This window comes from Calypte anna, chromosome 18 (assembly GCF_003957555.1).
Source record: "Calypte anna isolate BGI_N300 chromosome 18, bCalAnn1_v1.p, whole genome shotgun sequence".
NCBI classification, from domain to species: Eukaryota; Metazoa; Chordata; class Aves; order Apodiformes; family Trochilidae; genus Calypte; species Calypte anna.
The window spans coordinates 10,781,759-10,798,059 of NC_044263.1; the positions used below are offsets into that span (position 1 = coordinate 10,781,759).

The 16,301-nt window shown below is 42.6% G+C and overlaps 1 protein-coding gene across 3 annotated transcripts in view; it reads left to right on the forward strand.

Moving 5' to 3' along the window:
- Window positions 1–15,759, forward strand: part of SEC14L1 (SEC14 like lipid binding 1) — a 40,470-nt gene extending 24,711 nt beyond the window's left edge. For all 3 annotated transcript variants that reach the window (XM_030461684.1, XM_030461686.1, XM_030461685.1), the window contains 12 exons: window positions 346–474; window positions 663–897; window positions 1,612–1,721; window positions 2,418–2,607; window positions 5,560–5,648; window positions 6,584–6,654; window positions 8,253–8,424; window positions 8,731–8,865; window positions 10,391–10,525; window positions 10,992–11,243; window positions 12,289–12,467; window positions 13,021–15,759. In XM_030461684.1, the coding sequence (XP_030317544.1) occupies window positions 346–474; window positions 663–897; window positions 1,612–1,721; window positions 2,418–2,607; window positions 5,560–5,648; window positions 6,584–6,654; window positions 8,253–8,424; window positions 8,731–8,865; window positions 10,391–10,525; window positions 10,992–11,243; window positions 12,289–12,467; window positions 13,021–13,126 (1,803 nt within the window). In that variant the 3' untranslated portion in view covers window positions 13,127–15,759. The remainder of the gene's footprint in view (window positions 1–345; window positions 475–662; window positions 898–1,611; window positions 1,722–2,417; window positions 2,608–5,559; window positions 5,649–6,583; window positions 6,655–8,252; window positions 8,425–8,730; window positions 8,866–10,390; window positions 10,526–10,991; window positions 11,244–12,288; window positions 12,468–13,020) is intronic.
- Window positions 15,760–16,301: the final 542 nt, after the last annotated feature.

A 16,301-nucleotide genomic window follows, 5' to 3' on the forward strand; every position in this document is an offset into this window, starting at 1 on the left:
TTATTTATACTGGATGAGCTGTTCTGGTGCCCCAATTCCCTACTGCAGAAGCAGAAAATAAAGTAGTGTTGTTACAAAGTGTTGGTACTGTTCCAAGCCAGTTTGAAGTGGAGGCTAACCTTCAGGCATGAGCACAATGGCATGCTCAGAAATCCAGCTTTCTAATCCTTAGTGTTACTTTTTTGTTGAACTGTGTTTTGCAAATCTGAACTCTCTTGCAAATGAAGCAAAAGACTGCAAATCCCACTCGAATGCTTTTGACTGTGTGAATGTGTAAAATAAGAGGCTTCAGTTGTTGTGAGGAAAAAAAAGTGCTAAACAGCTTCACCTCCTTTTAACTAATAGGTTCATCCTGACAATGAAGACTGGACCTGTTTTGAGCAGTCAGCAAGTCTGGATATAAAATCTTTTTTTGGTTTCGAAAGCACAGTGGAAAAGATTGCCATGAAGCAGTACACCAGCAATATTAAAAAGGTGAGGTTGCAGTCCCAAAGGAGGTGCCTGGCTCAAAAAGCTGGGCTCTATACTCTTTAGCCTGTGTATGGGTGTCTGTTTTCAAGTGGAACCTTTAGAGCTCTGGCCACTTAATGGGTTCCCAGCTCAATTGTTTCTGTGTCTAAATGGGTGGGTTTAGTAGCTGAAGTAAATTTTCCTTTTTGAAGGGAAAAGAAATAATAGAGTACTACCTGAAGCAGATGGAAGAAGAAGGAATAACTTTTGTTCCTCGTTGGACTCCTCCTGTTGCATGTAAACTGGAGAGTAGCACATCCCACACGAGACAACCAGTTTCACCTGCTATTAATATACCAGATTCTGCCACAAAGGAGGTTGTGAACAATAAGGAAATCCTCAATACCTCAAGCAGCCCCTCGGAGCCCACAGCAGGAACACCTGATGGTATGGTGGTCTGGCTTGTTAGAGTGGGATTCTTCATGCTCTAGAGGCTCTGCTGCTTCTCATGGGCAGCTGAAAGTATTCACATTGACTCTTTTTTAACATAAAATCTTAAGGTGCAGACTTGCGAAGCAGTAACGTGTGGGATAGCTTGGAGAGCTGTTATGAGCTGGTCTTTTTAGTAGATGAAGATCAGATATGAATAGGAAAACTCCTCACACTGCTGTTCACTAAGTTGCAAATGGATGGCTTGCTTCTTGCCCTGACAGTCAGAGGTGGATATGAATGATGGGGAGGAAAGGACTGAAGCTTCTCTGGAACTAATCTTCTGCTTTATCTTTCTTCCCCTGTTAATGAGGGAATTTGGGAAAGTTCTTGCACTGGGAGATTCAGATCAAAGCTTAAGTACTTCCAGAAGCAGCAAGTCTTGTGGTGCTGTGGATTGACAAATCTGAATACCCTGGCAAAATGCTTTTCCAAATGCATGTTTTTACTCCTTAGTTGCAGGAGGAGAAATAATCTTCTTGGTTTACCATTAGGGTGACTCTGTGTGTTGCCTTGCTCATCTTTTCATTGATGCAAAGAAACTTTATTCAGCTCTGTGAAACAGGGAGCAGCTGCTTCTCTGCCTCAGATAGCAGCATACAAAATAGGTTGTTCCTCTGGCTGGGTCAGCCCAGGACCACTGATTCTAACCACATGTACATCTCCTTTTAGACAAGCTGGATGCAGACTACATCAAACGTTATTTGGGGGACTTGACCCCAATGCAGGAAAGCTGCCTCATCCGACTGAGACAGTGGCTCCAGGAGACACACAAGGGCAAAGTAAGTTATTGTTGGGCTCTGTGGCTCTACCTCAGAATGTGATATGCAAGGTAGACCTGCTGAAACACCATGCCACACCTCCTGGTAAGTGGCACTGTATGATCAGAGCAGGGTAGACTAGCAATAGGAGTAGTTCATTGTGACTGTCCAGCTGACTTTGCTAGCTGAGGTGCTTAAATGATCAATGTCAAAAAGCCAAAACAGGGAAATAACCTCAATTTTAAGAGTCTACCTGGTTCTACAATAAACTTTTTATGTTTGTTTGCTTTGGCCAACCATATTCTCAAAACTGTGTCCCTGAGTGCAGCACTGAAAGGGAAGCAATGTGGCTGGTTAAATCAAATCCCTGATAGCAGGGCTGGGGGTTTTCCAGTGCCCTGTGATTTGCATGTATATCTCAGCTTCCTTTTACTTAGCAATGAAATACAATCTGGTTTTTGTCCCTAGATTAATTTAAATTGGACAGACTCAGTATGGTCACACAGGTTTAAATGATTACACTAGAGGTCAGGAAGTCTGAAGGTAGCTGCAGTACCTGACAGGGTTCATGGTTTTGCTGCAAAGACTGATTTGCTTGAGTAACTTCCACTGCTAGATACCATCCTCTTGGTTCAGGGCTTTATGCTTTTCAGCTTCTGTTATTTAGGGCTTTTTTTTTTCCCCTAACCATGTGTTTGGTGGGGTTTATTTTAACAGATCCCAAAGGATGAGCACATTTTAAGATTCCTGCGTGCCCGAGACTTCAACATTGATAAAGCAAGAGAAATCCTTTGCCAGTCACTGACTTGGCGTAAGCAGCACCAGGTAGACTATATTCTAGACACCTGGAACCCTCCTCAGGTCCTCCAAGATTACTATGCAGGTGGCTGGCATCACCATGACAAAGGTATGGTCTGTAGGGTGGAGATTGAACAGCTTTTTTATGCTCTGAATTCCAGGTGATCCTTGTCCCTCTGTTAACTGGAGGTAGCTGGAAAGATGGTCAGAACTTCAGTTGTTATGTACTAAATGCATTCAAATTGATGTTGCCAGCTCCTTAGTTGGTAGGAGGACCCCTAGGTCCTAATCTTTCTGACTGATAATCACATATTTAACTCTCTGAAGAGCTCTGCTTTGCTAGTAGCTTAAAAAAGTTATTAATTGCACTACTGTAGTGCTCTGCAAAGCTTAGAAGGGTATTATGCAAATGCTGAGTATTCTCTTTCAGTGATTAAAAGATGTTTGTAAATACATTTATCTTCCTAATCATATTTCTGATGTTGCAAAGTCTACTGATGGCATAAATGAATACTTATTTGGCATTACAATCAGCTTAATGAGGTGAAGTGGGATGTTGCAAAAACATCAAATAAAGCAGGTGTATTTAAGAGGGGAAGGAGCTTTGGCTGAATTCCCTTTGTATGGTGAGCAGATCTTTGAAACAGGGACAGCTGTGCCTGACACACTCCTTGATCCCTCCACTTACTTTATCATGCACTGATCTTGCTGCTAATACAGACACAGAAATGAAACATTTTGGAATTTGTTGCTAGAGGCAAGCTGGATTCTTTAGATGAGGAAATTATCTCTGAGTTATCTGTGTTCTGATTCTGTCTTTTCCCTGTTGGGCACAGTTGTTTCTGCTGTTTCTTCCTGTTGAAAAGAAGCAGATGAAGCAGGGCAGGATGCTGTCAGCAGTAGTGGCCAGGAGACAGGGAGGACACAGCAGAAGTTCCATCACTGTAAAGCTGGAGAGCTTGAGTGGCTCTCTCTCTGCTGCTCTGGCTTGGACAGACCTCACACTGTGAAAGTGAAAGAATATACTTGTAAAGATTGCAGGGGAAAAACCTGTGAATAAGTTCTCCCTTTCTCTCAGTTCCTTGTCCTTACTTTGCAAAGACTTCCTGTGTCAATAGCACATAACAGCACCCTGCCAGTGAACAGGAAGGTAAAGAATGCATCAAAGGGTTTTTAATGTTTTTCTGAGAAGTTCTTCAGTCTTGTGGTGAGCTTCATGCTCCCCTCCTTTCCCCTTCAGTTCCTTTGGTCTCTTTTTGCAGCAAACCCCTCAGATAGAGCTTGGGTTTGTCAATAATGGAAAAAAAATTCAAAAATGCACAGTTCTCTGTAACTTCACATTTTATGTTGATACATTCTTTTTTTTAAAGCTTCCTTTCTAGTGTTGCTCCTTTCCTCCCACATGCTCTCAATGTGCCAAGCTTAAGCTAGCTGAATTTAGCTTTTAGTGCTGAAGAAAAGGAAGCAAAGGAAGCAGTGATTATGAAGCATCTTGTCTCAAATGAGCTATTAGTGCAAAAGAATAAAAGATATTATTTTGGCTTGCAATTGGCACAGCTTTCTATACATCTGCCTGGTGTTTCTTTTGACAGGAATGCTTCAGGCAAATGGCTTTTTAAATCACAAAGCTCTAATGGAATATAAAATACACACTGCTAATACAGCCCTGTCAGTTGAGACTTTCCTTTGTGTGTCATTTGGGTGGACCTGAGTCAGGAAGCTTTCAGACTGGGTTTGGATGTGTGTGCATCTGTCAGGGAGGGAGATCTGCCATGAAGCTTAATAGCACTTCTTGTTTGGGGTTTCAAAAGCTAAACACTACATTCCAAGATAAGTGTGTGCTGATGTTAAAACAACATTTTCTCTTCGAGCACCTGATAAAATGAAGAACTGTGAACTTTGGTGGGGGTAGTGTCTTTGCCAAACAAATAACTTGCCTTGACTCTGCAGCTTTGTTTGTTTGTTGTTTTTTTCTTTTTTAAATATCATATCTCATTTCTCTCCTTGCTTCCCAAAGGACTTAATGATAAATTGTTACCTCTCTCTGCAGTTGTTAGAGGGAAGTGAGGCTAAACAGGCAGCAGGGCTTAGGGGAGATTTATATGTAGAAAGCTTTTTTTTTTTAAATTCTGTGTCCTAGCATATTCAGTCTTATGAGTTGGTGATTATTTAGCTGGTGGGCTGGAATAGATGGAGCAAAGATTAAAAAATGCATCACAGCTTTGAGAGAAGATTGAATTTGCTTTAGACAATTACCTCCTGTTATGAAGAGCCAGAAATTTAAAGTTTGTTTCTCTAATTCAGCCAGTGCAGTTGTTAAGATTACAGGCAGTGTCAGGATGCCCCAGTATGCAGCAGGTTGGCCACAAAGACACAAGGCTTGGATGTGGAGGGTCCATCTGGAGCTGACCTCTGGAACAGAGTCTGTTCCCAACAGGCTCAAGCTGCAGAAGGGAGCTGTGTGCCAGCTCCTCGTGAGATGTGATGACAAAGCTGAAAGGTGTGACTTCAGCACATTCTGCAGAAAGCAAGTTCCTGGGTTAACACTTAATTTCATTAATTCCCAGCACTCAGGAGGGAACTGCTTTTCCAAAATGTTTGCTGTAAGCTCTTCAGAGCAGTTTTGCACCTTGTCTGATGGAAGGCTTGCAGGTTCCATTGCAGCTCCTCAGTTATGGTCATGGATTAAAGCTTTTCCTTCATCTTAGCTCTCCTGGAAGCTAATTATAGTCCTGTGTCTCTAATTGTGTGTACCAAGATCTCGTGTGTTGGAGTCTTTTGAAATTTCCTTGCAGGTACAGGAGCTATTTTGGCATCAAGGTGTCTCTATTCAGTTTTCACAGCTGATTTACAGACAATCTTTCAGTGCAGCAGGACTGGGTAGAGGTTTTATTGCCATCTGCTCCAGGTTCTCCCTCTTCCAGCAGTACAGCAAAGGTTGAACCATTTATAGCTTGTTTCCATTTTTAATTATAGCTTAAAGCTAGTTCACTCAGATTGTCTTTTGCTGGAAAAAGAAGGGCTATGTTGACATGTTGACAGCTTTGTTCTCATTATTCAGATGGTCGCCCTCTGTATGTGCTGAGGTTGGGGCAGATGGATACCAAAGGCTTGGTGAGAGCTCTTGGGGAAGAGGCCTTGCTTCGATACGTGAGTATTTCTGCAGCAAGTTGCTAACAATGTGATATTTTCATCTAGAAGTTTCCTCCTCTGCCAGAACATTCATCACTCTTGAATATTTTGATGTACTCTCGGGCCGTCTGGTTTTGGTTTGAATACATCTGAAAGCTCCTGGTAGCTGCTCCTTCTGCATTCTTTCCATCTGCAAACTGATGGTGGAAAGGCGTAGTTCTTGGCAGCCCCTTTGCTCCTTGGTTAGCATTTTCACAGATTCTTCTGCAGTCTGTGCAGTGCTTCAAACTTCAGTCTCTACATTTGCACAGAAGAGAAAATGCCACGCTCAGGTTTTGTCAAGCCTGTGTGCCAAAGATGAGATTAATTTCTTTTTGAAGAAAAAGTACGTGCCTGTAGTTTTGCCATCTCTAAAGGCATCACTCAGAGTGTGTTCTTGTGGATCTGCTCAGTTTCCAAGCAGAAAGCTGGCAGAATTCCAGGTTTGCAATAATATTTTTGACTCTTAGTAATGGTAGTCGTGACTATAGTAACAAGGGAGAAGCAGGGGCTGGATTTTACTACTTCTCTTCCCGTGGCATTTCCGGGCACATACTAAATGTTGTTTGTCCTCATTCTGTTTCAAGGTTACTTTCTGTGACTTAAAAAAGGCTTTTAATTTCTGAGTAAACCAGACATCAATGCTTAAAGGAGCAGAAGTGTAGGGAAACTTCTTGTCTGGTGTCACTCCTGGCTCTCAGTTTTCACTACGATCTTGTTTACATTTTTACTGCTTTTATGGAAAGGTATGTTTATTTTTCAACAAGATCAACCTATGGGGTAAATGTAGTGGTTTCTAGGTCATTCTGTGGAAAAAAAGTTTATGCTGGTTTGAGCTTGTGGGGTTTTAGTTTTTTTTAATCCCATCTACTGAGTTTAAGACTATATTCTCTAAACCATGTTGTCTTGTGCAGGTTCTTTCCATAAATGAAGAAGGACTGAGACGATGTGAGGAGAATACAAAAGTATTTGGCAGGCCAATAAGGTAAAAGAGAAGAAATGGATCTGCTCTTTGGGAATTACCTGGATTGACAGAGTTGGGGAGGGGAATGTCAGGCTATGTGATTCTTCTGAGCAAAGTTTATTGTAAGGATCAAGCAGAGGAGAGGCTGTGTGTCCCACGTGCAGGTACAGGCAGTCACAGTTCACTGAGATGGTTCCTGGGTACCACTGGAGTGAATCTGCATGCTCAGGCCTGAGGGACACACACCACCTGCTCCAGTCCTGGTCTCATGCTCATGGTGATGCTACAAGGGGGTGTAAAGCTTCTGCTCTCTTCTACTGCTGGATCTCTGCAAAGCATAACTCTAATTTCTCTTTCTGTGGGGTTTTAGAGGCAGACATTGGCTACAGGCTGCCAACAAAACATGATATTATTATGAGTAACCTTCCCAGTAGTTTCAGGTATTGTTTTCATGTCACTTACTCATCCTTAGTCCAAACCAGGACTCGTTACACTCAGTTCTTGTTTGCATTCTCTATTTATTAGATGTGGTTAACCAACTTGTGATCCAGGGCAAGGCTGTGAAGCTCCTGTGAAACCTGGGACCTAGTTATGCCAGTACTGGCATGATTTCAAGTGAAGTTCAGTCAAAATTGGCTTGTTATCTCATCTTTAAGTCATTGTAGGGGTCACTTATGAAAGTATTTAACTGCAAGATGGATTTAAGGGTGTGGAATGAATGTAGGAGTGGCCCTGAAAAGAAATCTTTCTTGGAATCTTTTCAATTTCTGACTAGTTCCCTTAATCTGCAAAGGTTCAGAGATGTCTAGTACATCTGCTTATCTTTTCCCTATTAAAGAACTTGCTGTCCAAGCACTCAGTGGGAGGTCAAATTCAAGAGCTGGATTTCAAGTGTGTACCCATTAAATTGTGCTGCCTACTGGATCTTCATTTGTAGAAGTAATCCTGAAGGACTGGATATTAAACATTTAAAGTGAAACACAGAAGTGTTGCTGTTTCACAGAAGCCTTATGCATAATTTCATGGATGGGAGCTGGTGCAGCACAGCTGCAAATCTTGAATTCATGGCCAGGGAGACACCTGAACTTGGAAAGTAACTAAAGCAGATGCTGAAGTTCAGTATTTAGAATTAAGAACATACCTCTGCCTGTAGAAAAAGCTTCCCCTCCTGAGATCTGAAAACAAAGTTAGCTTTGACATGCAATGGCACTGTTTGTGTTTGTAGGAAGTCTGCATGTGAATGTTAAATTGCTTTATTGCACTGTGACCACTTAGTCAGTATGGTTTAAAGTTTGGTTTAAAGCAGTGGTTTAAAGTTTGGGCCAGCTGCTGACAGGATCTTTTTTGGCTTCATATTAACCTTCACCTGGAGTCTGAACTGTTTGTGAGGGAATGTGCATGATGTGCTGAGTGATCTTTGCACATCTCTGGAGCTGGGCTCAGAGACATTTTCTGTTTTAAGGATCTTAAACTCCAGTGTCTGGAGGTAGCAAAGAGCAAGGAGGTGAAATATTAAAAAAACCAAACTGTATGGTGGGGTCTGCACACATTGGACATTCACATAAGAAAGGAGAACTTTGATGCCATTGAGATTTTTCTTTTTGTTTTTCAAAATGCAGCTCTTGGACCTGCCTAGTAGATCTGGAAGGCTTGAATATGAGGCATTTATGGAGACCAGGAGTCAAAGCATTGCTGAGAATCATTGAGGTGGTTGAAGCCAATTACCCTGAGACTTTGGGTCGTCTTCTAATCCTGAGAGCACCTCGAGTATTCCCAGTTCTTTGGACACTGGTATGTTTGTCATTCAGAGCATTCCTCAGCTCTCAGTGCACTGCTGAACACTTGTGGTTTGTTAAAAGCACTTTAGAAATCAGGCTTTACAAGCAAGAAATGTTTCCATTTGGCTCCATCTCTTTTGTAGGATTCCTGGAATGAATTTAAAAACACTGCCTAAGTACTTGCTTACACAGTTGGTTAATTTAGCTTCTTTATAGTGTGAACTTTGCATAACACTTAATGCAATCAAAGAGATTCCTTCAAAATTGTCTCCAGAAAAAAACTGAGAGCCTAATCTGTTCTGTTTTCCTTTGTTTGTAGGTTAGTCCATTCATTGATGACAACACCAGAAAAAAATTCCTTATTTATGCTGGAAATGACTACCAGGGTCCTGGGGGACTGCTGGATTACATCGATAAAGAAATTATCCCTGATTTTCTTGGTGGAGAGTGCATGGTATGAATATAAACCAGTACATACATCAAATTATTTGTAGGGTTTTCTATTCTTTAAACAAAGAAGCCTAGAAGCACAGAATTATTCCTAATATAATTTGGAGGTGAGAGCTTTCATGTAGGATTCCAGGCTTAGTATTTTCTTCCAAATCCACTTTAAAAGGAGAAGTTCAATACATCTTTAAAATTAATACCAAATAATTTGCCCAAGTGGCCAGGCACAATTAAAAGCCATAAGTTGCTGTTATGTTCTGGGTTCAAACAGGAGTGGTAGCACAGCACTGAGCAAAGAACTGTCACCAGCAGCTCATCAGAAGATCCTGTGTCACCTAAAGGAATTAAAGAATTAACTGGTACTCTGAGAAGCCCAAGGAGATGTGAGGCACATCTGCCAGCAGGTCTCCTGGGCAACAAACAGCCAGGTCTCCTTGTGCAGTGTGCACACTGACCACAACAAACAAATAAACCAATTTATTTACTGCAGGAGGCTGTAATGTCTCAGTGGTGTGCTCTAACAGGGCTTAAATTGTGGGTGTCAGTTTTAACAGCTCAGTGACACTGTGAGGTTTGTTTTCTCTGTAATGTTTTTGACACCATGGTGTGACTGAAGTGTAGGAGTGCAAGTTGGGCATTTTCTGGAGCCTCCATCACAGTAACACATTTTTTTTTCTGAACTGAGCTGTGCTAACATATAATTTCAGGCTTGCTTTTTAAGCCCCTCAACATTTTCTAGATTCATTTCAGTTTCAGTCTTGAAATTTCATCAAGGGCTGCTCAAGCAGAGTGTCAAATTATAACAAAGTACTGTTAGACATGTTGGAGCATCTGTTTATCTTCAGTGGGCTGCTTTTTGCTGCAGCAGTAGCTTTCAGCCATCTAACCTGGAGCTTGAGAAGCTGGAAAAATTCACTGCTTAAGTAAGCAAAAGTCAATGTTACCAGAAAAACAATTGCTGCAATACTTCCTGCTGGTCACAGACAGTAACAATCTTCTTCTGCTTCTTTACTTATGGATATTTGAACAAAACTGACTTCTCAAAGCTCCTTTCAATTTTTAGTAGTAGTACAGCTATCAAACACTTCTTCTGCCCTAAACACTTCTATGGAACCTATTCCTGATCAGATAATTGTCTCACCTTATTACTGGAGACTTCTTTCCAAAGAGAATTGCTTAGGGAAGTTGTGTCATTTGTCCCAGTACTGAGCTGTAAAGATAGTTGTAACTTCAAAGCTGTTACCTTCCTGATTGCAACAGCCTTTTGCATCTTTGGAAACTCACTGTTTCTCCCCATCATGTTTGGTTTCTGTCAGTTTGCTTCTGCAAACCCACCTCAACCAGATCATGGTAAAATAAATCTGTTTATGTATGATGTACAAGCTATAAAATTCCTTCCAAACCCTTCTTACTTTGTTCTTCAGAGTGCTTGCTGAACGTGATGTTTTGTCTCTGAAGCCAGCAGGCAGAGGGGGTGACAGGGTGTGGATGTACAGAGGGGATGATTTTTAATTGCTGTTTATGCTCTGTAGTGTGAAGTCCCAGAGGGTGGGCTGGTTCCCAAGTCCCTCTATCGGACAGCAGAGGAGTTGGAAAATGAAGACATAAAACTTTGGACTGAAACAATCTACCAGTCTGCAAGTGTCTTCAAAGGAGCTCCACATGAGGTATGGTTGCAGCCTCCCCTTCTTTTCTTTACTCTCAGCCATCTGCTCTGGACTCTTGAACTGAAAATGGGTTAGAATTTGGTTATTTAGTTGCTGTGCTTGCATCTTGGTTTTCTGTAGTAGTGGTACCTGATTAATGCCTCTGGTAGCTGAAGCTGTGACCATTCCTGCTGCCACCTTGGTGTCTTTTAGGAAATGTCACTGATTTTCATTCTATTCAAGGCTACATCCTTATAAGTAAAGACAAACTGTGTTCTCAGAAGCTACTTGAAAGCTTCCAAAACTCAGGTTAAAGTAAGGATACTCCTTAGGTATTGAGGTATAAATTTGGGAAAATTTGTAGCTACTCTGCCTTTTTAAAAGCCTAAATTAAACCTAGTACCAAAACCTCTGGGTTTTGTAATTTTTTTTTTTTTTCTGATAAGTGTTTCTCTCTTTACTGAGCAAATTGCTGTTTCTGTCTCAGGTTCTCATTCAGATTGTGGATGCCTCATCTGTCATCACGTGGGATTTTGATGTCTGCAAGGGCGACATTGTTTTTAACATCTTTCATTCCAAAAGAGCCCCCCAGCCTCCTAAAAAGGACACTCTGGGAGCCCACAGTATTACATCTCCTGGTGGGAACAATGTCCAGCTGATAGACAAAGTCTGGCAGCTGGGACGTGATTACAGCATGGTGGAGTCTCCTCTGATCTGCAAAGAAGGGGAGAGTGTGCAGGTGAGGCTGCTGAATCCTGGTACAGGAGCAGATGGAAGCTTGCTCCAAAACTAGATGTTCTAACTCACAATTGTTATTAATGATGGGGTGGTGATTCAGCTCTGGACTGTCTGCTTGCTTTTGGCTGACATTTCAGCTTCCATCCATGGTGGCAATGCTGCAGGGAATGGGGATGGGATTTCCATGGGATCTGCTGTGAGGAGAGGTTTGCCTCAGGCTCATAGTGATGGAGATTGATCAGCAAGGGGTGTAGGGAAGCTACCTGGAATGTAGTGCACATCCAGAAGGTACAAAGACCTGCCTGGTGGTGTCATTTTGACCATTATGTGGTGAAGCAAACAGTCTGTGTGTGATGAATCTCAGTGTCTTACCTCAGCAGTGACAGAAGTCTGGAAATTAAGCCTGAGCCTCTCTGTGTTTGTCCCTCCAACACTCACCTTCAGGAGGCCCCTGTGGCCAAGGCTCCTGAAGTTTTTAATGGCATTTGCAGCCTATTAATTCCTTACCAAGTGTGATATTACAGCAGCACATTTGCAGTCTCACTCTGCAACTGCTTTTCCTTTTGACCTGAAATAAGAGTTGAATGGGCTGCTTGAAAATGGAGCTGCTTCAATCATCTCATTGGAAGTGTTAGACTGGAAATATGGGCAGTGACCTCTTGAACTGCCCTTTCCCTTCCTGTGAGGCAGGGGGGGCTTGACTGCACTTTTCAGTCTCAAAGGACAATCAGTAATGAAACTTCATGGAAAAAATTCATATTGTGTAAAACAAGAGCCTTGCCTTTTCAGTGTATTTAAATCCTAACCTCCTTGACCCTTTCAAAAAGCAGCAGGAACCACTGGTGTCCTGTCATCACTTTCATGAGCATGCTGTGTGGGAAGAGTTGATCAGCACTGCCAGCTGGCTGAGGAGCTGGGATACTGGCACTGGGGAAAACAATTCTGGGCATGCAGGCAGTTTTTCTAAGCTTGGAAAATCAACTTCAAGGCTACAAATCTCTGTGTTCACAAGGTTAATTTTCAGTTCTTGCTGTGGTTACTCCCAGGGCTCACATGTGACCAGGTGGCCTGGCTTTTATATTCTCCAGTGGAAATTCCATAGCATGCCTGCCTGTGCTACAACCAACCTGCCTCGGGTGGATGATGTTCTGGCATCTCTACAGGTCTCCTCTCACAAATGTAAAGTGATGTACTACACAGAAGTAATAGGATCTGAAGATTTCAGGTATGTCAGGCCAAGGCTCCTCCAGGTCAGCTGGTGCCAAACCTTTCTGATCCTTGAACAATCAAGTCAATGCCAAAATTATTTAAATACAAGTAAATTATGAGGACTTGTGTTTTCTTAGGCCTCAAATAAAACCCCCAAAGCCTCCCACAATTTAACCAGTGCTCACATTGGGGGCCACTAATGTATAGAAGGAGTTAATTAGGTATCTCTTTGTAATCATCACTGATCAAGCTTTGAAAGCATTATGTGAATTGTTGGGCTTGGCAGGTTGTCTTGTAGAGATGAATGCAAATCAAAATGGAATTGAGTCAGCTCACTTGCCTGCCAGTTGATGTACTTGACTGAAATCATTCTCAGTCTCTTTGAATGGCATCTGTTTTTCATTGGGTGTCCTCATCATCTTATGGGGTGAGGGAGAAAAGCTTTGGTGTGTCTGCAACAGAGCCATTACTTGCTTTTCATTCAGCAACAAAAATCAGTATAGATCCATAGCAGAAATCAAAACCCTTTTATGTTCTGAAGCTTCAAGTTACTTTGTTTTTTATTGCAGGGGATCTATGACCAGCCTTGAATCAAGCCACAGTGGATTTTCTCAGCTCAGTGCTGCCACCACCTCTTCTAGCCAGTCCCATTCCAGCTCCATGATTTCCAGGTAGTGCCACAACAGATGAAAAGCAAATGGATGAGATGGCTGGACCCTCGCCTGTGGCAGCTGACTGCAATATTCAACTGGCAATTGTGCAAAAAAACCCCACCCCACAAAAGCCTTTTTTAGATAGTAAAGTAGCTGTTTGAATTTTAAAGTTAGTGGTTTTGGTCCTTGTTAGATCCAACAGCTTGTCTCCTAACTTTAACCCTTTTTCCTAACTCAGCCATAAATATTTTTACAAGTGTGCTTGCACAGATGCTAACTCTGAACACAAGGGCTCTCACTGAAAGGAAAAATAACCAATGCATCAGTTAAGAATCATTTTTCTTTACCTGTGTAAATGCTACAAAGCAAAAAAAAAAAAAAAAACAATCTACCAAAAATGCTCTGTAGTGCACTAGAGATCAACTGCAAGTCTCCTGTCAGGACATTCCTTGCCATCTTAAGAAACCCCCTGTGATCTTCCAGTGCTGCAAACTGTTCTCCCATTGCCACTCAGTGGTGTCTGAGACAAAAGCAGTTGCTGGATACTTGACTTTGTGAGTCCATTTTTTCAAAGCATGCCCACAGAGCTGTGGCCAGGCTGTAAACACTAATGCCTTTTGGATGAGCACATTTCTGGGGAGCTCTGGGTCTTGATGGGTTAAAGCATTTCCTTCTTTCCTTGGATTTATGCTTGAAGCTTTGTGGAGAGGCAAAGAGCAGGCTCTCCCTCACTGGGTCACACTGGGCTGATCTGGAATTGCTCTGAGGATTTGTTCTGTGCTGGAGCTTCACTCTCCTTCCTTGGCACACTCCATGTGAATTGTTGTTACTGAGACTGCTCTTACCAGGAATTTATGCAGAGCTGAAGCTTGCTTCTTAAATCAGTCTAGAGGAGGTATTGCTGACATCCTTCCTGTGCACTTTCCAGTCTTCCTGCCTCCTGTCCTTCCCTCTGCATGGCAGAAACTGAGCACTTCAGTTCTCAGCACTGGGAGCTCAGAGTGCTGCTCTGGGGGATGCTCTGAGCAGTGTCTGCTTGGCTGTTTTCCCCACTGCTCCTGCCAGCAGTGAACTGCTCTGTTGGATTTTATCCCTGTTCCACCTGAGGCCCAAGCAGTTCTGCTGGAACTCTTCTTGTTCAAGTCTGCTCAGGTATTCTCTCACTTTGAGCCCTCTCTCCCATACACAGCAAGAGAGGTACAAGACTGAAGTGCTGAGCAAAGGGCTGTCAGAAGGCAACTACAGACCATGCACAGTGAAGCAGAAAAGGTTTGTCTGAAATGCAGCAAGATTTACATAATCAGACCCTTTCAGTCCTGCCTCACTCTCTTAGAGCTAAACCATCCAGGCTGAAGGAGCTGCTGTGCTGGCTGCAGTCCTGCTGGGAAGGCAGGATGGGCTCTACTTAAAGTCTTGGGGAGGCAACAGGGTTGTGAGTGGTAGAGGAGCTTGTAGAGATCTTGCACTTTCAGAGCAGATATTGGATGCTCTGGATGAGGGAAGCTGGTTCTGAATGCTCTGGAAGCCTTTTACAGCTGCAGAGCTTCTGAGAGGCAGGTTCCTAACCAGTTCTGGCTGTGGAACCTGGCAAACAGAGGTGAAAAAAATGTATTTTAGTAACAGATTTAGAGGTGCTGGGAGGCCAGTCTCCTTCAACTGAACCAAGCTGGTCTATCTTGTTTTCCTGGACTTAAGCATTGAAGATGGAGGTCAGACTGTCACTTATGCTGTCACAGTGTGCAGCTGTGTGGGACAGGCCACCACACCAGCATCTCCCCAGCTGGTGTGTGCAGGGCTGCCAGCCACACACTGGGGCTGCAAAGGGGGCACCCAGCTTGCTGGAGAAGTGCTTTGGTTCTTGAGGTGCAGAAACCAGTACTTTTTCCAGGTATTCCAAGCTATTCCCAGGCACAGGGGAGCTGATGCAGCAGGAGGCAGGGTGAGGTTAATGTCACTCATGGCTCTTTGCAAATGCCACTTTGCATTTCTATCAGGCTGTAAGGGTGAAGATGGACCCCTTTCTTTTTTTCTTTCTTTCTTTCTCTCTCTCTTTCTCTCTTTTTCTCTCTTTCTCTCTCTCTCTCTCTCTCAGATGGCGATTTTGCTGACAACTGTAAAGAAACTGCTCCGCCCAGCTCTCCACATCTGTCCAGAGGTGTCTGGCTCTGTAGACCTTTTTGAGTTGCAGTCACTTTTCAACTCTGAAGATCTCTATTTTGTTTTTCACTTGAGCTGGCTCAGAAGTGGCACTTTGGGTTTTTTCCTGCTGTTAATCTTGACACATCTTTTAGAGCTCTCAAAGCACATGACAGCACAGACAGCTGGAGAGAGAAAATTCCAGTCAAACAATAGTTAATCCTCTAAGCAAAGTGCTGTGGCAATATGACTTGATCACTGCAGTCTGACTAATTAATTTCCCACACTCTGGTCTTTCTTTGTGTGGTATTATTGCTCGTCTTCCTTTTCTCAACCAATAACTCATCTGTTGGCTGTGTCCCTGTTATCAGTGTCCTTCTGCACTTTCCTGTCTGTACTCATAAACTGCATATCAAATTCTGTAAATGTTTTGTATACATAATACCTCATTCTTGGTAATAATATAGTCTTTAAAAGATTTTTTTATCGTTATCAATAAATGTGAACTGTTTGGAAAAAGGTGCAGCCTCTTTATTTCATGAATTTGATGCAAAATTTCCAGGTTATTTTCTGTGCTGCATTCACTGTGACACCTCCTGTCACATAACAAAGTCCAGCCTTCCCCACATGTGCATGGTTGGGTTTTTTTATTAGCCTGTGAATACACAAAAGGAATTAAATACTGTGCTGGAAAACTCTTCAGGTAACCCTAAAACCAAAATGGTTGCTCTTATGCATTATATGATGACTTTATACTCTTTTATCACAGTTTGAAAGGGAGCTTCACCCTCAGCAGTTCTGCTGATTGCAGCAGCAGCCCTTGTGGGGAGGGTATTATTATGTGTATTATCTGAAAGCATGGGGACAGAGAAATGCTTCATTTCCCCCTGTGCAGGCTGGAATGTGTCTGACCACCTGAACTAGCAAATTCAACAACTTTTCCACCTGTTCACTGTTTTTTTTTTAATTTTTTTTTTTCTTTCTCCACCCAATGGCCCTGCTGTAGGCAGGGACTGGATCCCTAGGTTGAGCAAGGAGTGTACTGGGAAAACCCAAGTGGT